Source organism: Hipposideros armiger, unplaced genomic scaffold (assembly GCF_001890085.2).
Source record: "Hipposideros armiger isolate ML-2016 unplaced genomic scaffold, ASM189008v1 scaffold_204, whole genome shotgun sequence".
NCBI classification, from domain to species: domain Eukaryota; kingdom Metazoa; phylum Chordata; class Mammalia; order Chiroptera; family Hipposideridae; genus Hipposideros; species Hipposideros armiger.
In genome coordinates, this window is record NW_017731554.1 from 960,288 (window position 1) to 987,318 (window position 27,031).

A 27,031-nucleotide genomic window follows, 5' to 3' on the forward strand; every position below is an offset into this window, starting at 1 on the left:
AAGAGCTAAGATAAATTAAGATTTGAAGTTCCACATTTTAAGATAGGCCCTAACAAAGGGTCAGTCATTCTAATCTTGCTTCTATATATCCGAGAATATATCTGGTACTTAATAAAAATGTATTGGCTATCTGAAGATCATTAAATAAGAACCTGGAACCATTTAGTAGCTAGGGAAGTCCAGAGCCAAACATAAACCTGAGTTTAAAAGATGTGCCATAGGGTAATTATCTCAGTCATGATCTATCAATCACCTTAAAATTCTGTGGAAAACATGGCTACTTCAACTCCTAAAGCAGTGTATGTAACCTGAAATAAAAAAAAAAACGCTTGTATCACAGTTTAAAGGAGGTCAAAACCTACAGGCAACAAAGACAAGAGTTATGATCTTTCTGGAGAGAAAATGACAGCTCTTAAAAATCTTGAAAGATGGGCATATTAAAAAGTAGGTCCACTAGAAAAAAATGGGGGTTAAGATTTAAATGGAAAAGTCAAGGATTGGAAGGTGACAGATAAGCTTTGATATATGACACTATTGTGAGCCAGGTTTTCCTGGCTACCAGTGTAGAACTGTGAGGACTCAGATTGCCTTGACATTTTATGAAGCTATCAAAACATCTGCAGAATTCACTGAGCTTTTGAAATGTACTAGAATACTGTCATTTTACATGATAAATCACATCAGAATATTTGATACATAAATCTTCTAGTTAACAAAACGTACAGAATAAGAAAATACTACAGTTCTGTTCACTTAGAACAAATTCAAGAGAGAACCTTGTCTACCAGTGTAACTCTATATTTACATTTTTTTCCTTATTCTTATTAAGGATATCTAAGCTTTGGTTTACTAATCAATTCAGTACATTTAATTCCTTAAACTTCAGTTTTAAGCTTTAGATTTAAAAAGACTAATTGTTTTATCATGCATACATAGAATGGGGATGCTTTGGGATCTAAAATTATCTTATCTCCACTTCTAAAAATATCACCAATCAACAAGGTAATCAAAACTGAGACAGTAAGTGGTAGGCATTTATTTTTAATCAGAATATTAACACTGAGACTCTTTCTACTAATGATAATCAGGAGCGAGAGTTCCAATACAGTCTAAGAGAACTTTGTAAGAGGTAATTCTAATTCTTCAAGAAAAACTCTGAATAAATACAAAGAGAAATCTTCTGAAATTCCCTTTTCTTTTCTGATACGATCAGGATAAAGAAATCACTACCGGTCTTTGATAACGGATATGATAAAATGAGTTAAATACTGCTATAAACTGAGAAGGCACCTGGTTTTTCCTATTCTTAGATTTATCACTTGTTTAAGAAGAATAATCTTAATATTAAAAATTAGTAAGAAGCTTTTAAAAAGACAATTAACTTCTAGATTTATGGTTAAGTGCTCCGTAATATTGCTTTAAAATAAGAATATATATTTAAATAAATGCATTTAGTATACAGTTCTTTAAAGAACATTAGCATTTTAATAGTGAGATTAATCAATGACAATGAAACTGTAGCTTCCTTAGGAAAAAGAAATTAAACAATACACAATAAAGGCAATGACTGAAAATTCTAAATGATTTCTGTTATCAAGAGAGTTGATGCAATTTAATGATTAAATTTTTCCACAGAACTAACAATCACTATTACTTCCATTCAAAAGAGGTATAATTTGGGGGAAAGAGTAAACATATGAGGATTTTGAAATTTTTCCTACTTATCACTTTTAAGATGTGATGATTCATGGATCTAGTAAAGATTGTAATTTTCTGGAAATATACCCAAAAATCCATGTTAAATAACAACAGTGGACCTTAAAGGCATGAGCTTTTGTCACTTTATTGTTAACCAATGAATGAATGTTATCCAAAATTATAGATGTAACTGTAACTTAATTGTACAACACAAAATTATGCTAGTGGTAAAAGCCTGCTGGACTTTACCAAATACGCATTAATATATTTTTACATTGCTATATGAACATGTGGTCTCAACTGCTAATAATAAAAGTTATAATTGGTTTAATCACTATGAAAACCCATATTGCAAATTGTTCCTGCTTAGAAAAATTCACACAGCTTTAAAAATGGATTAAATCCACTTTAATCCTAATCTACAAATAGATTATAAACAGCAAATATAACTGGTAATTTTTCAACACTGATATCAACTGATGTAGCAATGGTAGTGCACACAATTCAAAATGAAAAAAATTAAAAATCCAATGGTAGTCAATATTTTCACCTGTTGTGGCAATTTTCAATATTTTAGAAAAGTGAACACATGCTTTAAAGCATAAATAGTAGGGTTCACCATCTATTCCTCTAATGTGCTGCAAATAGAAACATTCTCTTCCACGTGATTTGAAGGATATGCACAACCACTGCACAACAGTTACTTCAAGGTTAACCAGTTATCTTTTGTCCTACAAAGTCCAAAAAATATATTAAATGCAACCTTTCCTTTTCATTATGTCTGCCCAGATTAATCCTTTTGAAGTCAGCAAAATCAAAAAAGCACAAGATATTTTCAGACACAACTTGAATCTACTGTGCATGAAAAATGTCCTAACAAAATGGCAATTTTAATAGATAAATGTAAATTTGAATGCATAATACCAAATGGAAAGTAGCTGAACCACACAGAGAAAACAAGGCTTTCCTTATCTCCAAATCCAGATGTTTTACAATAAAGAAAATGTTAGAACATGTGAATATTAGAACATCTTTCAAACTGGAAAGATTTCTTCATAAAACATAATTGAACTTAATATAATCTAAAAACCATAATTTCTAAAATAGGATTAACAAACCAAATTTAAGTATTCTTAGAGACTGAAAAAAAAAAAGCACAATGATTTAGGAACCAGATATGTTAAAATGATTATGTGACAATTAAGAAATGAAGGTATAGACACTCTTCATATACTACAATATAACGGCAACATCTCTCTCTTTTACTTACACATACACACACACACTCTACACACAAACACTACACATACACACCCCTTCCTTAGACACACAACACCCCTCCAGGAAGATAGTATACCAGTGAGAGCTTACAATTTTAATATAATTCAGCTCAACAAAAAGGCAGTTAAAAATTTAGCACTCTAAGATATTCTGAAGGAAAAAGAAATTTCAAAAATATCTCTTCATGACTAAAAGCATCACTATGTATTATAAAACATACAGCTTACACACTCCATTGTGTTGGATCAACCAGTCATCGCAAGTGTAGTAGTGAGGTAGTATTACTGTCCCCTCATGGGACTGATGTTTTCATATGCTGCCCTTCCAGGAAGGTCCAGGGTTTTGTTTAATGATTATAATCAATTACCAACAAATGTGTATTTTATTAAATGTCTGTTTGTCTAAATTAATCTGTGAAAGAGCAAAACCTTTTAAATCTTTCAGAGACAACTGTTATTTGCAGGTAGTGTTTCATCAACAAAGGCTCCTAGGGAGCTACTACCTGCTCTGTACACCTATATGTGTGAATCGGTAGGTAAGGAAAACAGAAGATGAAACACCAATCAATTCAACTGTCAAAGGTGACTGTAATTAAGTAAGCAAATATCAAATATCAAATAATGTAATAAAATTGGGATTTAAAAATATTAACCACCAACTGCACACTATACTGGTAAACATTCTGATCTTTTTCATGATTCATAGCTATCTTCTTTCACGTAATGATCAAAGACTGTCCATCTGTGACCTGCCCTCGTTTTAAACGCTGCCAATGATCTATTTGGTGGCCGAATTATGGCTATGGGCACGGCAAGATATGGGAAGGGTACACTGAGAAAATATAATGAGAGAGAATGTGGAAATACATGCAGGTAAAATATGGAAGGGGCAAGGGAAAACAACCTGAACACTCATTAAGTCACCATCATCCTTTAAAATGTACAAAGTGCTTAAATCACACATACACATTTGTCAGACATGATAATTAGTATTGATCTTCAACAGAAAAAAAAATGGAAAACCAAAATGTGAAAGGAGATGATGGAACGCTGTTCTCCATTCCCTGGCCCAAAAGAAAACGAGCATGGTATCACACTGCCTTAATGTTGAAGAGCTCCCCTTAAATATGTCTTTTAGCCACCACAGTCAAACTGGTATAAGTGCTTTGGCAAGGTGGGATGCATTCCATCACATCTGCAAAGGCCTGCTTTTCTCTGTTGGTGGTTCAGCTTATGAAGAACATGTATGCAAAATAACCGTTCTCACATTGCTTCAAACTCATCAATACGTTGCTTTGTATTGCCCTGTCGAATCTGTCGCAGAGTCTTGTATTTATCACGGCCTGCTTTAACATTCTCAGCATGAAGAACATCATTTTGTGTTTTCTTGCTTTCATCTCTGGCTCGGGCTAATTCCGAACTTAATGCCTATGTTTAAAAAATAAAAGTATGACAATTATGTTTTTCTTAGATTTTAAAAACTTATGAAACAGGCTTAAAGACAAAAATACACATATAAGAAATCTGCTTTTTAGTATATTAAAAATTCCATTTTGAAATCTTTTTCTTTGAAGTGAGTATGCTTGTTTTACTTTTAGTAATGGTGGTAACAGTGGTTAGGGAGGAATATCCACGTCCTTTCATTTCTACACCCACCAACCATGATGATTTTGTCTATTATTCTAAATTTCCTTAACTTTCTCACAATACTTGAAATGACTTAACAAAAGAATCAATGTAGCCGTTATAGAATAATGTTACTGTAAGATCTAAAATCTATACCATGAGAGAAGCTTTCTCTAAAAGTCTTACTATATTTATTACAACTATAACCTCATTTTCTTTTCTTTATTAATGTCTAAAGATTTCACCAATTAAAAAATTAGGGAACTTATCTGGAAAAGAGTCTAAGAATATTAATTTCTTATTTTAATATAATTATATAATTAGATCAATAAATAATTCAGATTATGTAATGTCATACAGGTAGTCTGTTAAATTATCGCTTTTTTAACGTATACTTTACTGTTTAAAAACTAAATTCATTTGTTTTTTTTTAAACACAGCAATAAAACACTGGGTTGTCGGAAACGTCACAATGCATTTTTGCAATGGAAAAACATGACTTTTCCAACAACCCAATACTTTCGCTCTTTTTATTAGTTTCAGGTGTGCAAAAAAACATAGTGATTAGATATTTATAAATCTCACAAAGTGATAACCCCAATAAGTCTATTACCCATCTGACACTGTACATAGTTATTACAATATTATTGACCATATTCCCTATGTTGTACTATGTAACCCCATGACTATTTTTTAAAATTATAGTTGACTTTCAATATTATTTTATATTAGTTTCAGGTGTATAGTGTAGTGGTTAGACATTTATATAATTTATGAAGTGATCCCCTGATAAGTCCAGTACCTATCTGACACTATATATAGCTTTTACAATATTATTGACTATCTTTCCCATACTGTACTTTACATTCCCCGTGACTATTTTGTAACTACCAATTTTTACCTCTTAATCCCTTCCCCTCCTTCACCCATCCCCCAACCCCACTCCCATCTCCCAACCATCAAAATGTTTTCTATATTTGTGAGTTTATTTTGTACTTTAGAGTCTACATGTAAGTGAGATGATATGGTTACTTGTCTTTATCAGTCTGACTTATTTCACTTAGTATAATACCCTCTAGGTCCATCCATGTTGTCGCAAATGTTAAGATCATTCTTTTTTATGGCAGAATAATATTCCATTGTATATATGTACCACAATTTCTTTATCTAATCATCTATTGCTGGGCACTTAGATTGCTTCCATATCCTGGCTATTGAAAATAACGCTGCAGTGAACAAAGGGGTGCAGATATCTTTTTGAATTAGTGTTTAGGATTTCTTTGGATAAACACCCAGGAGTATAATTGCTGAGTCATAAGGTAGTTCCATCTTTAATTTTTTGAGGAACCTCCATACTGTTTTCCACAGTGACTGCACCAATTTGCAATCCCACCAACAGTGCACAAAAGAGATTTTACTCCACATTCTTGCCAACATTTGTTGTTCATTGATTAATTTATGATAGACATTCTGAGAGGAGTGAGGTATCTCATCGTGGTTTTTATTTGCATTTCCCTGATTAATGACATTGAGCATCTTTTCATATGTCTATTGGCCATCTGTATATGCCCTCGTTGGAGAAATGTCTATTCAGGTCCTCTGTCCACTTGTTAATTGGATTATTTGGGGGTTTTTTGGGTGTTGAGTTATATAAGTTTTTGTAAATTTTGAGTATTAACCCCTCATCAGATGTATTACTGGCGAATATCTTCTCCCATTCAGAATATCTTTTCATTTTGTTGATGGTTTCCTTTGCTGTGTAAAAATTTTTCAGTTTGATGTAGTTCCATTTGTTTATTTTTTCTTTTGTTTCCCTTGCCCAAGGAGATAGATCAGTAAAAATATTATTAAGAGTAATGTGTGAGTTTACTGCCTGTGTATTTTTCTAGGAGTTTAATGGTTTCTGGTATTACATTTCAGTCTTTAATCCATTTTGAATTTATTCTTGTATGCTGTGTAAGAAGGTGGTCCAGTTTCATTGTTTTTATATGTATCTGTCCAGTTTTCCCAGCACCATTTATTGAATAGACTGTCTATACCCGAGTGTATATTCTTGCTTCCTTTCTCATAGATTAAATATAGGAATAGATTTATTTCTGGGCTCTCTATTCTGTTTCATTGATCTATGTGTGTTTTTATGCCAGTGCCATCCTGTTTTGATTACTATGGCCTTGTAGTATAGTTTGGTATCAGGTAGTGTGATACCTCCAGCTTTGTTCTTTCTCAGGATTGCCATAGCTATTTGGGGTCTTTGATGGTTTGATATAAATCTTAGGATTTGTTCTATTTCTGTGAAAAATGTCAATGGTATTTTGATAGGAATTGCATTGAATCTATACATTGCTTTTAGTATGGACATTTTAACAATACTAATTCTTTCTATCCATAAGCATGGTCTATGCTTCCATCTATTTGTATCTTCTTTAATTTTTCTTCAATATCTTATAATTTTCTGAGTACAGGTCTTATACTTCCTTGGTTAAATTTATTCCTAAGTATTTTATTTTTTTATGCAATTGTAATGGGATTGGTTTCTTAATTTCTCTCTCTCTCTTTTTTAATTTTATTGGGGAATAGCCATGGTCACTAGTTACACATTGCTTTCATGCTACAATGGCATAGTTGACTCTTTTTTTTTAAGGAGGGCGCAGCTCACAGTGGCGCATGCAGGGATCGAACCGGAAATCTTGGTGTTATCAGCACCACACTCTAAGCAACTGAGCTAACCGGTCATCCCCTAATTACTCTTTCTGACAGTTCATTATTGGTGTATAAAAATGCATCTGATCTCTGAATATTAATTTTGTATCCTGCTACTTTACTAAATTCATTTATCAGTTCTAATGGTTTTTTTTGGTGGAATCCTTAGGGTTCTCTCTATACAGTATCATGTCATCTGCAAATAATGACAGTTTTACTTCTTCCTTTCCAATAAAATACTTTCAATCTTTTACCATGAATCCAGCTATCATGAAAGAATAACTTACTGGTTAAGGCCTGATTACAAAAGTCTACCAAACATTTTTTAATGGGGACATACAACGGAAGAAATGAAATGATGTGCCTGTAGGCCAAGCGCTCACAAACCAATCACAAGGCCAGCTAGTGTTAAAGCTTTCAAAAATCAAATGTTCCTTTTTAATAAGTCTGTCTTGATAAATGGGGAAAATGCAAGCTATATTTTAAATATGCATATAACTGCAAGTTTTAAATACCTGGAGTTGCTTCTTAACACGCTCATTTTTCTGTGTTTCTGTTACACGTTCCTCCTCACTTCTGTGGTTCATTACCCCGTCATTTGATAATTCAGCACTAGCCTCAGCATTATTCTCATCATGTTCATCGTGTTCATTTTCTGTTGGAGGAATTACTGGTGGTGGTGGAAGTGGAGGGGGGGAAGACATCACAGTTTTTAACTCTTCTTTGGTCTTTTCCAAATCTTCCTGGGCTGCAAAAGCCTGAACATTAAAAATAAGTTTATCAGCAACTTACTTCAAAAACTGGTAATTAAAAGAATCAAGTTATCCTTCCTTCCTAATAAAAACTATATTCCAGAGCAATGAAAATAAGTCCGACTGATGAAAGCTGTTTTTATAGAAGAATGCCAGCAGACAGAAGTTACAGAATTAAACGTTACTTTGGAAACCCTAATAAAATGATTAATTCTCAAAATGTTTATCTATTGCTGCTACAACTGTTCTGCGAGTGGTTGATGAGAAATAGATATTAGTATAATGCCAAAGAACGTCACACCTAATAGATTATTTTAGTCACAAGGGGGAAAATGTAACCAGACAATGAAGGAATTAAGACTATAATTACTCTAATCCAACAGTCAATTAAAGTCACTAATGGTCAGAGTTAGTTAGATATTAAATACCTTCTGATGTGATACAACAGTAAGTTAATGCAACATCCCCAATTATTTGGGTGATCACACTGTGCTGGTTTGCCTGGAAAAGTTCTGCTTTACACTCTTGTCCTGGTGTAATTATTAATAACACCCCCTTTCATTTTCAAAAATATTCTAATTTAAATGATAAATTATATGGCAGTCTCACCTATGAGGTGTTATAGCCAAAAACTTCTAACTTGAATCCTTCAAGCTTTCATGTCTAATTTCCACTTTAGAGGAAATATTGATGATAAAAAAAAAACAAGGTGAATAAAATCATAAAAAAGCAACTAGACAAATACAGGAGGAGGCAAAAGCTGCAAGTTCTTTCAATAAATCAATATCATAAAAAGAAGAACTGTCCTACCTTAAAATAAACAAACAGATACAATGCAAAGTACTACTTTGGACACAGGCCTGGCAAATGATCTGTAAAAGACTTTTTGGGTCAATTTTGAATACAGCTTGCCCAGAAATAAACCCACACATGTATGTTCAATTAATGTATATAACAAAGATGCCAAGAATACACAATGGAGATAAAATAGTCCTTCAATAAATGGTGTTGCAAAAACTGGACAGCCACATGCAAAAGAAAAAAACTGGACCACTATGTTATACCATACACAAAACCCCTAGAAGAAATCATAGGCAGTAAGCTCACTGACATTGGTCTTGGCGATGATTTTTTTGGATTTGACACCAAAAGCAAAGACAACAAAAGCAAAAATAATAAACAAGTGCGACTACATCAAACTAAAAAACTTCTGCACAGCAGAGGAAATCACCAATAAAATGAAAAGGCAACCTGCTGAATGGGAGAAAATATTTGTTAATCATATATCTGATAAGGGGTTAATAGTATAAAAAACTCATTCAATTCTATAGTAAAACAAACAAACAAAACAAAACAAAAAAACCCCCAAACAACCCAATTAAAAATGGGCAGAGGACCTAATAGACATTTTCCCAAAGAAGATATATAAATGGCCAGCAGGTACATGAAAAGGTGCCCAACATCTGACCATTAGGGAAATGAAATCATAACCACAATGAGACATCACCTCACACCTGCCAGAATGGCTATTATTAAAAAAATAACAAATAACAAGTGTTGGTGAGGATGTGGGGAAGACAGAACCCTCCTGCACTGTTGGCGGGTGTGTAAATTTGTACAGCCACTATGAAAAACAGTACAAAGATTCCTCAAAAAATTAAAAATAGAACTACCATATGACCCAGCAATTCTACTTCTGGGTATTTTATCTGAAGGACACAAAACACTAACTTGAAAACATATATGCATCCCATGTGCGCAGTAGCATTATTTATAATAGCCAAGATATGAAATCAACCTAAATGTCCACTGATGAATGAATGGATAAAGAAAATGTACTGTGTGTGTGTAGATTCACACACACACACACACACACACACACACACACACACACACACACACACACATATTATTCACAGCCATAAAAAAGGAAATCTTGCCTTAAAAAAGGAAATCTTGCCTTTTGTGACAACATGGATGAACCCTGAGGGCATTATGCTTAGTGAAATAAGCCAAACAGAGAAAGACAAATATCATGATATCACATATATGTGGAATGTAAAAACAAACAAAAAAACTGAGCTTATGGATACAGAGAATAGACTGGTGGTTACCAGAGGCAGGGGTGACTAAGATTTAAAAAACAGGTTAGTAAGTACAAACTCCCAGCTATAAGTCACGTTACAGGGATGTAATGTACATCCTGACTACAGTTAATAATACTGTATTGTATATTTGAAAGTTGCTAAGAGAATAAATCTTGAAAGTCTTCATCACAAGGAAAAAAATTTGTGGCTATGTATGGTGACTTATTATAGTGATCATTTTGCAACAGATACAAACACGGAATTATTATGTTGTACACCTGAAACTAATACATTATATATCAAATATAATCAAATTTAAAAAATTTTTTGAATACAGTCTAATGTTAGATGAGATGAAAACTGACTAAAGTGAAATAGTATGTACAGTATGGAATATATTTATGTGTATGACACATATATGCAAACAGGAAAAGATCCTGATAGGACATGCACTAAGGTGTTAAAGCAGTGATCCTAGTTTGTGGGAATGTGATTCTTTGTGTGAATTTTCTAATCTCTACAATTCACAGGATTTAACCCTGTGATATATTACTTTTAAAAGTTTATGTGTCTATAAAATTCTAACAAAATAGTGTAACAGGTAGATTGACAGTTTTATTTCTTTTATGAAGTGAAAGAACAATATATTTACATTTTATTGTAGAAAAGTCATATAACTATACACCTTTTGGTGTATATAAAAAGTTATTATAGTCGCATTTAAGAATTCATGTTATTTAAAGCTGAATTAAACTCTCATTATCCTATATTCCCCACCCCTCCAACTAAAGCCTGATTTTTCACTTGTGTGCTTGCTATCCCCGACAACAGTGGTTTCACCTACTTAGGAAAACATATTAGAAATCTCAGTTATCATCTTCATTGCATCCCTCTAATTCAACCTTATATCCAATCATCTGGCTGCCATACCCTTTTGAGTCTGCCACAAAATTCCTGTTCCTCTTCATTCTCACTGCCATATCCTCAGTTTGGGTCTTTAGCTCTTAAGTAATCCTACCCTCTATCCCAATCCATCCTTCACACTGATTGCTATTTTTATAAAACCATACCTGATCATATTACAATCCTGTTTTGAAATCTTCAGAGCCCAGTGTCTATAAATACTCATCATCTTGCCTTAGCAGGGCATTTATTTAAAGCCTTTCGCAACTTAATTTCCTCTCTAACTTTCCAGACGCATCTCCCAAAATTTCTAAACCAATACGCTAAGCTTTGCTCACTCACAGGCTGCCCTCAAATTGGCCATGTACTTTCATGCTTCCTATGTTCACGCAGTTCCCTCGGTCTGGAATGACTTCCTCTTTAGTCTCTAACAACTCCAATTTTCTCTATCCCCAAATTGAATTTATTATTCAAGACCCAGCTAAACTTGTAAAGGTTTTCCCAACACCTGCCTCATTTCCACGGAAGCTAATCACCTTGCCTGTTTTCACAAAATACTTAGCTTACTTACCTCAATATACACACATTCATATACACTGGTATCTTTCCCTTCTAAATTGTAACAGTATCCTATATGCAGCTTTATAAATTCAGCACAATGCTGGGTACAAAACAGGTGTTCAATAAATGATAGCAAATGAATAAAGGATTACTTTATGTTGCCACTCAGCAGCTTCCTCCTCCTTTTTCTTCTTGGCTTCTTCTAGAAGTGCAATCTTGGCAGTGAATTCAGCAAGTTCTGCTGCCTAAATAAACAATATAATTATCTATACTAAAAATCAATGTATTTTCAATAATTTATATTAAGTCACCAAAGCTTTAATGTACATACTTGGTTTGTTTTATGCTTTTCTGAGATACGCTTCCATTTTTAATAAAAAGTAATATTTCTTTAAAGATCATAAATATCTTATTCACAGGTCTAATGAACTAATAATGAGCTAATAAGGAGAAAAAGTGAAAGAATTATTCTATAGACAAGAAGTTATTCACGTTTCAGTAGCAGAAACTTTAAAATGTGCGACATAGGAGCTATTTTTTAACTTTTATCAGTCAAGTATTTGCTAAAGCCTACAAAAGAAAAAAATTGTATTTATATAATGCTTTATAGTTATAGAGCACTTTTCAAACAATCTCATTTGATTTCCAATAATCCTGTTAGGTGGTATTCTTTTTTCAAAGAGAGGGATCTAAGGCTCAGAAAGACCCAAAGACACACATACACAGCAAGAAAATGCCTGAACCAATATTCAAATTCAGGATCTCCGAAGTGACATGCATACTCATTATTTACAAGTCCACTGAGCAAACAAAAAACCCAATCAATTATGGCCTACAGTTTTCTTATAAGAATTAGAATATATTCTCTGTTTATTTAAAGCAAAACATGCCAGTGGCTTATGCAAAGTTTAAGTAAATCAGAATCTTTTGTTAGCAACAGGCTCCATTTATCTTTTACTCTGTTTCATTTTTAGGTGTTTTTTTTGTTGTTGTTGTTTTAAGGCAGAAATATTGGGTTGTCGGAAAATTCATGATGCATTTTTGCAACGAAAAACAGAAAAAATATATCATGACTTTTCTGACAACCGAATAACATTTTTAGGTGTATTTCCACACTTTGTTATTTTTTTCCCTCTTTTCCCCTTTAAAGACTCCTTTGGGGAATTGGGGGAGAGGAACAGCGCTGTGGCTCCAGGAAGGGGAACAGATAAGTTACTGTCCTTCTGTTCCTCAGTTTAGCTGTGGAGGACGTCGCCCCACTGGCCCATGTTGGCACTATCACTACACTCTTCCCGGATGAGGCAGTCGCTCATGGAGGCTCCTGGCCACTCATGCTGGCTGCCATCCACTCATGGTAGCTCCGGCAGCCCACTGCAGCAGGGGCTGCAGCCTACACCGTCGCCGGCGACTCAGGGCAGCCCAGCTCCAGGTCGAGCTGTTGTTCACCATCTTAGCTGTAGAGGGCGCAGCATCGCTGGCCCATGTGGGATCTGAACCGGGGCCCTACTGCTCAAGAGCTGGCGTCCCAAGACAACTCTTAACCAATGCACCACTCAGCCGGCCCCACACTTTGTTATTTAGTGACTTGTATCTCTGGTTTGCTTTCCAGAGGTATAATATATTTCGTTTTACAAGGTTCACTTCATGGTTTTGTCTACATTTTTCTTTTTCTCTTAGAACTAAGGTGCCTTACTAGCTGTTCCTGAGTCTTCAACTGGTCAGCAGCTTGTTTCGCTATAGCTGCCCTGGCCTCTTCAGCAGCTTGACGCTCCTTTTCAAGCCTTTCTGCTTCTTCTTTTGCTCGTTTTCGTTCCTGGTCCAGTTCTAGAGCTTTTCGAGTCTGTTCTTCGAGTTCTGTCAAATACATGTATGTCACCCCCCCCAAACAATGATTAATTCCAATTATTCTCATTATCATAAGAAGCCAAAATAGTTGCAAGGAATCTAATCTGTACAGTTTCTAAAACTTAGCACATCTTCAAACAAATATATACCTCGTTTTTAACTTGGAGAAAGCCTAATAATTTTTTAAAAATCTATTTCACAATTAAAAAAAAGAAAATCCTTTGTAATTCAAGTTATGCCATAAAATTAGAAGCACATCCTTTTAAAAACAATAATCTCTACAAAGCTTTGACATAAGGGCCGGCAGAGTGGCTCAGTTGGTTAATGAGCGAGCTCTGAGCAACAGGGTCGCCGGTTTGATTCCTGGCCCAAGCTGAGCTGCCAACAGGTGGCTGGATGACTCAACCAAAAAAAAAAAAAATGTCAAAGCTTTGACATAAACAATTTGTCATGTTTTAAAAATCTATAACACTATGAAACTTACCTAAATTTTTACTCATCATTAGATAAGTAAATCCAAGACATTAAGATTGAAAACAATACTTACTGATTCAAAACAGGAATTTTGATGTGAATTTTATGAATTATTGAAAATTTTGAGTTATTGGTACATATTCATTCCTCAAGCATGGAGACCAATAATATTTGGAGATGAATGACATGAATTTTAACCATTAAGTGTACAGATCATAAAGTTAATTTTCTCTTTTCTTATTCCAAAGAGTTGAATGAAAATATTACTAGCACAAAGCCAAAATTTTTAATGAGTTAAATAGTACTAATTTTAAATATTATTCTGACAATTCTTGTTTAATAACAAGGACATTCTTTGACAGAAAACAACAGACTGCCACCTACTAGGGTGCCATATCCTATAAAGAATGAATGACTCTCCATTCTGTATACGTTAGAAAAGAAAAATTGAAAACCTGTATGTTATGAGGTTTGTACTGTAATGTACACAATTCTCTTTATTTTGTTGGTCTTGGTCAGAACTAACTTAAGTAACTGCAGTTAAGACTAGCAAGGTTTTGAGACGGTTGGGGGAAAAAAATGACTCTGGTTAGGCTTTAAATTCTTGACAGAATAATGTAAAAATTCTATGTGGCTATAAAGATGAAATATATATAATGTTGGATGTTACCACAGCTAAATTCTAAAATTATTCATTTTAGAATTTGCTTTCTAAAACTTGGACATCAAGCTAACCTATTAAACTTCTCTTATGATCATTCTTTCCATCTGGTTGACTGGTGTATAAAATAAACTTCACAAAGCTCATGGCTTTATCACTCATTCATCTAAACAAGCAAACAACCAAAGTTTGCAAATAAAAACAATGCTTTATATTCTCTCAAAATAAAAACACTTTCTGTACTATGAGACAAAAAATAAAAATAAGTTTGGGTTAGAAGGTTAAATTTTAAAATAAATATTATCCAACATTATTTTCTATCAGTTTTTCTGTAATATCCATTTAAAAAATCATAGAAAAGGCAATAGTTGTTTTGTGATATATTAAGGATTATACAAAAGCCTAAATTTGTTTTAAATGCTGAAAATGAACTAAATACTTCAAATCTAACTCTAGTCTCTTCTAGAAAGGAAGGTTTTGAATAGCCATATATTCCATAAATGACTTCTCTTGATCCTTTCCTCTCCAGTTAATTGAGTTAGAACAAAGTCTGGCAAACTATGGCCCACTGACCAAATCCAACCCAATGACCTATTTTTGTACATAAAAATTCATTGTAACACATAACCTCATTCAATGAGGCTACACAATATTCTTATTCATTTAGGTATTGTGCATGACTGCTTTCATGCTGCAATGGCAGAGCTGATAGCTGCAACAGAAACTGTGTGGCCTACAAAGCCTAAAAAATTTACTATCTGGCCCTTTACAAAAAGTTTGTAAATATATGAATTAGAATATTTCTGTGAAACAAATATCCCTCCAGATCTTGGATCCAGTTAGAACCCATGCAGAGGAAGAGTCAAAGAGAAAACTGAATAATATCAATGTTTTATCTATCTGGTTCACAAAAATCTAAAACTTACGATTTTTGAAGTCTGGCACAGAACATGGGAAAAGGAATCTGGCTTCTTTTAGAATTATCAGTCCTTTAAGGACGAAGTCGCAAGAATAAATTGCTTCTCTCATTAACAGCATTATATCGATGTAGATGGTTATGACATTTAATTGGGAGTAGACAAGGGAAGTTATCCTAAGTTCAATCTAATAAAATTTGTGAAAGCTTCTCTTTATCAGGCTTAAACACAAGCATTATTTGATTTTGAGAGGTCTAAGATTTTGCAAACCAAATGATATCTTATGTTACCCTGAGGGCAAACTTCGGAAGCTATACAATTGCAATAGTAACAGTAAAAAAATTATTAAAATAAAATATCCCAAAAGGATTATAGATTTTTCTTCCTTCTTCTAGTCTAGGGGAATAATTTAAGTACCACATTTTTTTACCCAGGGAAAAGAACTAATACTATTGTAAAAATGCAAATAAAAGTTCCATAATCAAAATTCTTAGAAATCACAGAATTAAGAATGTGATTACAAATTACTCATTGAAAAAGCAATTTAAAAATATTTGTACTACATCTAAGCAATGGAGTATTATGTCACCATAAAAAAAGTAAGGAAGGGCTCTATGATTACATATGTAATGACTTTCAAGATTATATTAATTGAAAACAGCAATGTGCAAAAGGATATATGTAATATACTGCCTTTTGTGTAAGAAAGGAAACAAGAATATTTCTTCCTGTGTTGTGTATTTGTTTTGTGTGTGGCGGAGGATGCCAAGGCATCCAAGGCTTGAGAGGCCACGATGCTGAAAAGGAGTGAATAGAGAAGTTAGCCCTAAAATCTGCATGCTATTTCCCCTCAATATGTACAACTCCTAAAATGCACACACATGGGGTTAGTAATCAAGCATGAAACAGCTGTAAGAGGGTAAGGAGCTGAGCAGAGAGGTCGACACTCTTTTGCACGTGGAGAGTCAAAGGTTGGAGTTCAGGGACCTCTAAGATAGAAGGCCCTCGTAAATCCAGTCGTTCAGATGACACCCCCAAAGGGCTATAATCTAGCGGCGAGGGAAAACCAGAAAGAGACCGACCTTAACAAAGCCTGAGACCCAGTTCAACTCCACCAAGGTGATCTGCACATATTCTGCCTGTCAAAAGAAAATTAAAGCCTCTCTAAAGGAAAATAACATTATTCAAAGCCTCTGTAACTTTTCATACACAATGCTGGGCATTCAGCCAAAATTACCAGGCATATGAGGAGATAAGACCAAATGACCCCCTCCAAATCCATCCCCCCAAAAAAGAAAAACAGACTACAGAATAGGCCCAGAGATTATCCAGTATAATGGATTATACTGGAGTTGGCAAACAAGGTCATTAAAGTAACTATGATGACTGCTTATCCAGGGGAGCTAGGAAAAAAGCAAAGCATGAGGACAGAATCAAAGTCCAGAAGAACACTGACAATCAGTGTAGAAACTGATCTTTAGCCATCATACAAATCCTCTTCAAAGATGCCAAGGGCCACAGTCCCCTTTATAATTATAAGAGTTCAAATTATCAGTCTTTACCCAATGGTTATTAACTTATTCTCTTTTGCTATCTTCTAGAAACTTCATTTTACCTTTTACACTTAGGTCCACAATCCAAAGCCCCTCCACAGAGAAACATCCAGAGATCTTAGAGACCCAGATACACCATTAATTTTAACAAAACAATGAGCCACAAGAATCATGCATTGAAAAAAAAAAAGCCCCTCCCCCCCAAAGATAAAACCTATATAACCACCAAATAATCAGCAAACCTGCAAAAGTTGAGAGCATGGCAAACTACTCCTGTGGCTGAAAACGAAAGGTTCAAGAAAGAATATCTGCAAAGGCCAAACTTGGACAGTAGGGGGATCCAACAGAAAAGCTGCATTTCAGAAACAGTTATGACATCTTCAGCCCACAGAAATGTGTGGCAAAGGCATCCCAACAAATGATCTCCCTGTCTTGGAGTTTCCAGCTCCAGAACTTCTTCAGAAGCTCTCTATTCAGAAAAGAATTATGAATAACTAGAGAGGGAAGCTACGGAAGACGTGAGAAAAGGAGAAGTCGAGTTTATACAGCAAACACACACAGAAGACTACTAACCCAGGAATGATCCAGGAGGTGCAGCACCTAGCAATACCACAGGAGAAGAGAGAGGGCACGTGCTGTAAAACATGCAGAACATCCGACTGTTGACTCAAACCAAGGAGTCCAGTCTTGGCAGACATTAAACTCTTCTGGAGATTTAGTTTGCCCTGTTATAAACTAAAGGGCTTCCTATTATACTTTTTTCAAGTAATTATTTTCCTTGTTTTCAACTTCAGGTTTATAATTTATAAAAGCAAGCAGTGTGCAACAGTAATTAGTGCCATAAAAAGTAATGTAAAATCTAAGGAACGTGTAAGCCCAAGAGTTGTTTTGTCTTTGAAACATGCTTCCTACTGTGTGCTGATTCCATGTATTTTGTAGTACACCTATCAGTTACAAATCTTGCTAGATACAACTGGTAACTGAACAGTGTGGCATTGGCAATAGGGTAATTAGGTAAATGGAACAGAACAGAGTCTAGAAACAGATCCATACATATACAGTCTTTTAGATTTGTGACAAAGGTGATGCTGTAGTACAATGGGGAAAGAACAATCTTTGCAATAAATGAGTCTGGGTCAACTGGAAATATATATGAAAAAAAAACACAAAAAACCTTGACCCTTACAAAAGTGTTACATATAGACTGTAGATCTGAATGTGAAAGGTAAAACAAAGTTTCTAGAAGGTAGTAGAGAATAACATTCCACAACCATAAGGAAGAGAGTGATAAATGGAACTTAAAATTAAGAACTTCTCTTTAGTAACAGACACCATTAAGAGAGTTAAAAAAAAACCATGGAGAGAAAATTTTTTACGTATTGAAGAACCCCTACTGATCAATCAGAAAAAGAAGAAAATCCAGTATTTTTAAGTGAACAAAAGATGTAAAAGGGCACTTTACAGATGGTTACAAGTACTTGCAAAGGTGCTCAAAATCATCAGCCATCAATGTACTGTATTCACTAGAATGACTAAACTAACAAAACAAAAGAGAAACTCCGACAATAACAAAGGGATGGGAGTAATGGTGAAGATGTAGAGCAAACGAATTTTCACTATTGGTAGGGATGAAAACTGATACAAGCACTTTGGGGAAATGAAGGCACTATCTACTACAGCTGGGTATAGCCTTTATCTAGCAATCCCATTCCTAGGGTATACTTCCCCAAAATTAAAACATGTGCTATGTTCCAAGAATGCTCATGACATCCTTATTAGCCCCAAATGAAAATATCCCAACTGTCCATCACCAGTTAGAATGGATAAATGTTATACACGTGCAATAGAATCTTATGAAACAATGTAAAAGAACAAACTACAGCTATATGCGTAAGTTTGAAGAAAAAAAAGCCAAATGTAAGAGTGCACGAAGTCATTTATGTGTAGTCAAAAACAGGCAAGACTAATCTTAGGCATGACACCAAAAGCACAAGCAACAAAAGAAAAAAATAAATTGGACTCCATCCAAATTTAAAAGTAATGGGTTTCAAAGAACAGCATCAACATAGTGAAAAGACAACCCATGGAATGGGATAAAGTATTTTTAAATCATATATCTGATATCTGATAAGGAACTTGTATCCAGATAAATAAAACACTCTTACACCTCAACATCAAAAAGACAAATAATGCAATTGAAAAATGGGCAGGAAGTTTGAAAATACGTTTTTCCAAAGAAGATATATACATGGCCAATAAGCATATGGAAAGACGTTGAATATCATTAGCCATTAAGAATATACAAATCAAAACCACTTCACACCCATTAGGATAACTATAATCCAAAACACAAACATTAACAAGTGTTTGTGGGGGTGTGGCGAGGATGTGGAGAAATCATACATTGCTGGCGTGGTGGGAACGTAAAATGGTACAGTGGCTTTAGAAACCAGTTTGGCAGTTCCTCTAAAAGTTAAACCTAGAGTTACCATGTAACCCAGCAATACCACTCCCAGATTTATACCCAAAAGAAATGGACACACGAATGAATACACAATAACTAGTACACATATCAGCATATTCACAATACCAAACAGTAGAAACCACCCAAATGTCATCAAACACTGATGAATAGGTAAAATGTAGTATAGCCATAGAATATTATCAGCAACAAAAAAGAATGATGTGCTTGATATGTGCTATCATACAACATGGATGAACCCTGAAAACATGCTCAGTTCAGTGAAAGACAATCACAGAAGACCACATTTTGCATGACTCCATTAATATGAAATGTCCAGAACAAGTGAGTCTATAGAGATAGAAAGTAGATTAGTAGTGGCCTGGGGCTGCAGGGAGAGAGGATTGGGAAGAAATGGGGAGTGACTACTAAAGGGTATGGGATTTCTTTTTGGGGTGATGGCTGTTCTAAAATTGTGCTGGTTACCCAATTCTAAGAATATACTAAAAGCCATTAAATTGAACACTTTAAATAAATGGTTAATTGTGTGATGCGTGAATTATATCTCAACAAAGCTATTAAAAAATAGGTAAGACTAAACTCTACGATGATATAAATCAGAATAATATAAGACACATTTTGAGGGGGGGAAATGACTGGGAAAGGATACAGGGAGGCTCCCTGAGTACAGGTAATATTCTGTCTCTTGTTTTGGGTAGCCAAAGAAATAAATTTGCTCTGTAAAAATTCACAAAGCCTTATACCTAAAAGGTATGCACATTTGACTACATCTATGCTATACTTCAATGAAAAAAAAAAATTTTACCTAACTAAGTATAAATCTGAAAAAATCTCAGAAAACTAAGTTAGGGATTATTATTTTAGCAATTAGGAACAGAAGGAAACTGAGAAGTTAAAATGACTTGCTGATGGTCATATTCTAAGCTAATGACAGAATTAAATTTAAAGCTTGGCTCCTATTTGTAAACAATGTATACCTAAAATGGACAACCCCCTCCTACTCAACATACTTCCCTCACTGCACTCAAAACTACATAACATAGGGCCGGCTGAGTGGCTCAGTTGGTTAACAGCTCGCTTAAGAGTTTGAGCTCTGAGCAACAGTGGTTTGTTTCCCAGCCTGAGCTGAGCAGCTGCTGAGCTGCCAACAGGTAGCAGGATGGCTCAGCTTAAAAAACAAACAAACAAAAACTACATAACATGATTTTTATTAAGAACAGTGTCTAGTACACACTAGGTACTTGATAAGTATCCAGAATGAAAACACTATACCCCAACTCTTTCTTGTGGTTTGTCTTTTTGAAGGTGGGAATTCCCTTGGTTACTTGTAACAGTAACTGAATGCAAGTCTGGCTATATTATATTTCAAATACAGTCATCAATAGATCTTATTGTGGTTCAAAAATTATAAATAATTTAACAATGATGAATTAGAGAAATGTAAAATGGTAGAATGGTTCTATTTAATGATTTGTGACATTTCAAATAATTACTTCAATAATTTATTTTTTAGAAATAAAATGACAATAAGTATAGAAAAGTTTCTTCTCAAATAAAAAAATACAAGTTTATCTACTAACTATCATGACTTAGATATAGCCAGAGTTACTGTATTTGAATGAGAATTTAGCATAAATTACATGACAATCATGCAGATTTTAGGACAGCCAGGGAAAGCTTTATTAATAGGGGGGAAAAAAACGAAAAACATATTAGATGTCCTTTGCCTTAAGCTGACTGATTTGAAATTGTCTTGATAGGGATGCTCTATATTCTTTCTTATGAGCTATCTTCCTTGTATTCTTTAGCTCTTCTTTACTTGAGTAGTTTTCTGTGTGTAAATCACTAATGTTTTTATTATACATCCTAAATAAATGAGATTGAAAAGCTTAGTAAGTAGCTATTCTCTCAGAAAAGGTATTATATGTAAATGAAAAAGTGCTATCATTCAATCTTTTCTTTAAAATCAGACCACGATCATAAATTTTTTAAACTTTTGTTTTAAACACATTTTAGTACATCTCAGGGTTGTCATTTTGTTTTCAGCATTCCTGCACTAAAAGTATTGCTTATACTATTCACATGGCACTTAGTACTCATTACTTCACTTTATTATTTTTATGTATATATCTGACTTCTGCCAACCATATAGACTTCACTCTCATGCAAGCCTATGTATTTGTATTTCTAAAATGCAGCACAAAATAGGCACTTCATGAATGTCTGTTTTAATTAGTGAATGGCCACTAGAGTGGTAGAAACAGCATCAAGCTGGAAGTCAGGAAACAAGTTCTGCTTTTACGTTGTAGCCTGTGAACAAGTCTCTGCTACTTCTGCACTTTACACTAAATAGTTTCTAGGTCTTTTCTAGCTCTGAAAAGTGAGGCTTCCAATGAGTCCGACAAAATAAAACAGGTTTTTCTCTATTTCTTCCCTTAGGAATATCATTTCTAATCCTCTTGGAATTGGAATGATCAACCCATTTTTGGATTTATAGCAATCTTTGTGACTTCGTCCTCTAGCTACTTACTCACTTGCAAATTATTCTACCCACTGCTCAAGAGCATCTCCCCACAAGAGCAGGCTGGTGTAAGGAATAAAAATAAACCTTGGCATTTGTTAAAAAAAAAAATAAAAAAACAAAGACCAAAAAAAAAAAAAACCACCTTAAACAGAATAACAACCTTATCCTATTTCCAACAGAACTAATGGTTGGTTCTAGTATTTGTCAGGAAAACAGTTACTAGTTCTAATTTTAAAGTAGTGTAGACTTCATGTTAGCCCCAAGATCCTACTGCTTAGGAAAGAGGAAAACATCTTATTTTGCTCAATACCTTTTTCCTTTTGTTCTCTCACTATTTGTTGTTTGAAAGTAGTATATCCTAGAGTTATTCAATATAAAACACTCTCTCTAAATCCAATGTATCCTTTCTATACACTGTAACAGTTTGGTTACATATTGCCTAAGAGTTAGGTTCTTCACAACACTTTTAGGTGTTATGTATTTTTTTACATGCTGAAGTCAAATTTAGAGATTGAGTTCCAAAACAGTTTATATAGTCAGAATAGTTTAAAATGCCTTAAATTAGTTAGATGCTTTGAAGTACTTAACTATCCATAAAGCACTGCATAAATGCTTTTGTTTAATGCATTTTCAATACAAAGAAGTATTAAAAATGTATTTTTGCTTACAAAACCCTGAACAAGAGGAAGAAATTAATATATTTAATCCCTTAAAATATGTAAGAGTACACATGAAAATATGTAAGTAAATGAAATAGAAAGAACACATGAGCATTGTATAGCTGAATGTGCCTTAAACATGTTTATGATGTGATTCAACTAAGTTTAATTTGGTTAATTAAATTATATGACAAATAAGATTTAATAGTAGTAAGGAAACACTACTGTCTGACAACAGAGCAACAATTTTGAATCCAATGTCAAAAAGAAACTTTTACCTTTCTGGGCTTTCAATGTCTGCTCTTCAATTTGCCTTAGACGTTCCATTAGCTCTTCCTTTTCACGTTCTATTCTTTCCTTTTCCTTTTCTGCTATTTCTCTTTTCTTCTTTTCATTCTCTAGTTGTGCCCTTAAAAGGAATTTCAATTGCTTTGTTACAAATTCACAACTAGAAATATTCACGTGAAACCTAAGTACTGTGAATCAACTGAGAAGAAACCACAGCATAAATATTTCAACAGTTCATTATAGTCAGCTATGTTAAAAAAAATCATATAGTTAAAAATATAGGCCTACCCCATTACATACACATATATTGGATCACAATGTGTTTCTTATTGTAGAGTCACAATAAACATAGTCAATGGCTATTTTAAAACATATTAAAAACAGCCATTTTAGTAAGCTTCTCAAAGGACAAATTTTCAAAACTGCTAGGAAAGTAAAACTGTCAAATTCATCTCGTGTGCAAAGCAGACTTTTTAATGTAGACTAGTGTGAAGGACAAAAATTATATTTATCACTTGCATACTCAATGAACTTTGACAATAAATTATAGGTCAGCACAAAAGGATTTAACTGCACAGTTACCACACCCAAGAAAATAACTTCTATAGATTAGCAGGAGCCCTCCATTGGGAGAAATAACAAAAGCTAGAAGTGAGTGCACAAGGCTGTTTTATTTAAAATAGTTAAATAACCTGGGAGGGTAACAATTTGCAATCATTAACAATAAATACAAATTTAATTTCTAAGGTAGTACAAATTTATGCTTAGATACAAGATGGCAAATCAGTTTTATCTCCCCTAACAATTCCATTGGAATGATAGTAGGTATCTAATGCTATTTTAAAAGATCATCATGAGAACTTGGTGGGAAAGACTGCCTCCATCACTTAGCTGCATCTGCCATGGGCCTGAGACTGCTTCTTTTAAATACAGTATAGCCAAATTCATTCAAACACCTACCAAGAGCATACCATGGGTCTGACTCTATACTGAGGGCCAGAAATATAAAGATAAATAAGAGTTAGATGAGATACTATGTTGATTATCAGATAATATCTATTTAATAAGTTTAATATTCAATATTCCCACTACTTTAATGGGAATAATTTTTTTTCTAGTTAACAAATGTATTAAATTTTCATCTCTGAAACTTACCTGAATACATATAAATGTTCCCCTAAAAAACATCACTGCTATTGGTGCCAATTCTGAATGACAGGAAGTTTCTCAACTTCCTGTCTTTGATAAACTTATCAGCAAAGTTTCACCAAAGTTTTTTTTTTTTCCTGTATTCTATAAAACCCAAATTAAAAAATTCCTGTAGCTCCTAGATACATATCTTCCCCCAACACAGAAAGAGAATCCGGGGCAAACAGAGTTGTGGTAAGTCAACAAGAGGTAAGACAGGTAACTGATGGTGATCTCCTAGTACACTAAACCAAAACATGTAATTTAAGGGTCACCACACCTCCCCAATGGGCTTTAATGAATCCTTACAGCATTTAAGGTTCTAGGGCCTGGAGTTCATTCATTCAAGGGGGCGCTCCGCCTCTGGCGCCTCTGTTCTAAAGTCCCCTTAGAAGGCACTTTGTCAGCATCCAGGAGGGAGAGTCAACAACTATCCCCCCACTCCCCCAACTAGGTCTCACTCTGCAGCACATTCACCTCTTTCTTCTTATCCTACTTAAATCTATATAGTATATACAAGTACATTCAGGCAGAGATTTAAGGACTTGGGAGCCCTCACCCCTCTAGAAGACATGAGTGAAAGAGGTTTAAAGGGATGTTTGAGTTTCCCAAGTTCCTTGAGCAAAAGAAGGGCCTAGTGGCCCCCCCAGAGGCTGCTGCCCTTTCTGTATTCTTTAGAAAGCTGAAAAAGCAGGCTGTCCTTGAAAGCAAAGGCACAGTACTTTTCAAGTAATTGCTAACATGGCCAAGAGCTACTCTTTTTTCATGCCAGGCTGCCTGCCACCCTAGGTGATTAGTCTCCCCAGCCTTTGCTCAATCATATCCAGTGCTGCCATAGTTCCCAAAGACAGTTACCATCCTCCCTGCCTCCCTGAGGCCCTAAGACTCACACCACAAACCAGATCTCAAGACCTAAAGGCTACAGTAATATTCCATGAACTCAGAACCTTTAGGTCCAGAGCTGGCATATATATGGCCCCTTTTGGAGATGGGTGCTAATTTTATTTAGTTTTTCCCTATTGGTGTTTTGTTCTTCCTCAAGGATGGAGGTAAGGAGATATGCAAACAGAAAAAAAGACTGAATGAACCTGGCCACAAGCAAGTTGGGGGGGGGGGGAATTTAGCCTTTGTAGTGAAAAATGAAATAAATGTACAGCAGATATTTAATTTGATTATAAGAGTTTAAACATTTTACAAAGTTTACTCTGCTACATACTAATGAAGCTTGTGTCTCACATCTTATAAGAATGCTCCCGACTACAGCCATCATCAACTAACACTCCATTCAACTAATACAAATGCCTTTGGTTCTCCATATCTCTTAATGAGACCTTTTTTGCAGACCTGTCTTGTCTCCCTTATGAAACTGGAAGAACTTGCTTCTCCCCTAAGCACTGTTCAATTGGGAGGACCAACCTGGTCTACTCACTGGCCCCCTAGGTATGCTGTGCATATTCTTAACTCTGTATTTTAGCTTATGCTGGCTTCCTCTTCTAACTCTCAAGTCTATTTCTAACTTTCAAGCCTTAATAAAGTCCCATTTCCCCATGAAGCTTCTTCTGTAATGATTACTCTAAACCACAGATGTAAATATTTTTATTTAGAGTTTGGGATTGGAAACACTCATTTGACCTAGTTGTTCTATTTCAAAAACATAAATAACATATTAGTAAACTATCAATTCTCTGTACTAACATGCAAAAAATATTTTAGAATACCTTACTTTATAAAGACTATCAGATGTGCCCAATTACATTTTTCTGAAGTGAAGATTAAAAACTTATTTTCAACTTCTATTCAAACTATGTATTAATAATATTAAGAATTGTACTAGCTACTATTTATTAAGTACCAGGTACACTGCTAAATGTTTGTATACCACTGTCATTATTTATCACAAAAACACTTGAAGACAGGACTATTATTTTCATATTAAAGGTTAAGAGGACACTGACTCAAAAATTTTGTTCAACAAGTGTTAGAAGAGGATTCAAATGCAGATTTACCTAGTTCCAAAGCCTATATTCTTTGTATGACACCAGCAGTGTCAGCCAGCCAGCCACGACACAGAATATCCCATAGCTAACCTACAAATTGGCACGTGGATATCTGACAATAAATTGTAAACTCAAAGCTCTCAGTTTTTAAATTTGGTAACAATTTTAGCCACACAAAAAATTTTCAGAATTACAGAATGAATCATTATTCAATTTGGATGTAAATTACTTCAGAGTACAGATATAGAGATCAACAACCCACAGTACAAAACATCATTTTCATTAAGAAAAACCCCAAGTTATGAGAGTTATGGGGAAAGAATATAGTTTGGAAAGAGCTTCCTTGCTGCCCCTTCTCAAGTACTGCTCTTGCCCCAGACAGTGCAGCAGCACGGGCAGCATACCTCTGAACATTCCCCCAAGTCTGTCTGTTGGCTATTTTGCCAATGGGCTTCACCGAAATTGTTCCCACACACACAGTTGTCATTTCTCTCTCTCTGACCTGTAAAGCAGGGAATAAATGAAGACCTTTCATGCCATTTCTGAAAGACATGCCAAATCCCGATGTGGCTAGATTAATATAAAACATCCTCTTGGCATTCAAATGAATTAAAGATACAGAATTTCTACTGTGTACAAGGGAATCAATAACGCTTGCTAATGAAAAGCTGTAAAATGTATCCAAAACAGGAACCACAGGGTTGTTATTTTGTCAAAAAAACACACAAAAACCCTAGAGCCGGCCGAGTGGTGCCATGGTTAAGAACTGGCTTGGGACGCCAGAGGGCCCCGGTTCGGATCCCACATATGAGGGCCAGTGACACTGCCCTCTATAG

At 34.6% G+C, this 27,031-nt stretch overlaps 1 protein-coding gene across 2 annotated transcripts in view; it reads right to left on the minus strand.

Moving 5' to 3' along the window:
• Positions 1–27,031, minus strand: part of RDX (radixin) — a 100,059-nt gene that overhangs the window by 17,911 nt on the left and 55,117 nt on the right. Inside the window, exons 10-14 of one of the 2 annotated variants that reach the window (XM_019653649.1) lie at positions 23,001–23,131; positions 13,301–13,461; positions 11,760–11,852; positions 7,820–8,062; positions 4,246–4,406 (exon numbers count right to left, since the gene is read on the minus strand). In XM_019653649.1, coding sequence (XP_019509194.1) covers positions 4,246–4,406; positions 7,820–8,062; positions 11,760–11,852; positions 13,301–13,461; positions 23,001–23,131 — 789 coding nt within the window. The remainder of the gene's footprint in view (positions 1–4,245; positions 4,407–7,819; positions 8,063–11,759; positions 11,853–13,300; positions 13,462–23,000; positions 23,132–27,031) is intronic. The other variant, XM_019653650.1, reaches the window with a different exon arrangement.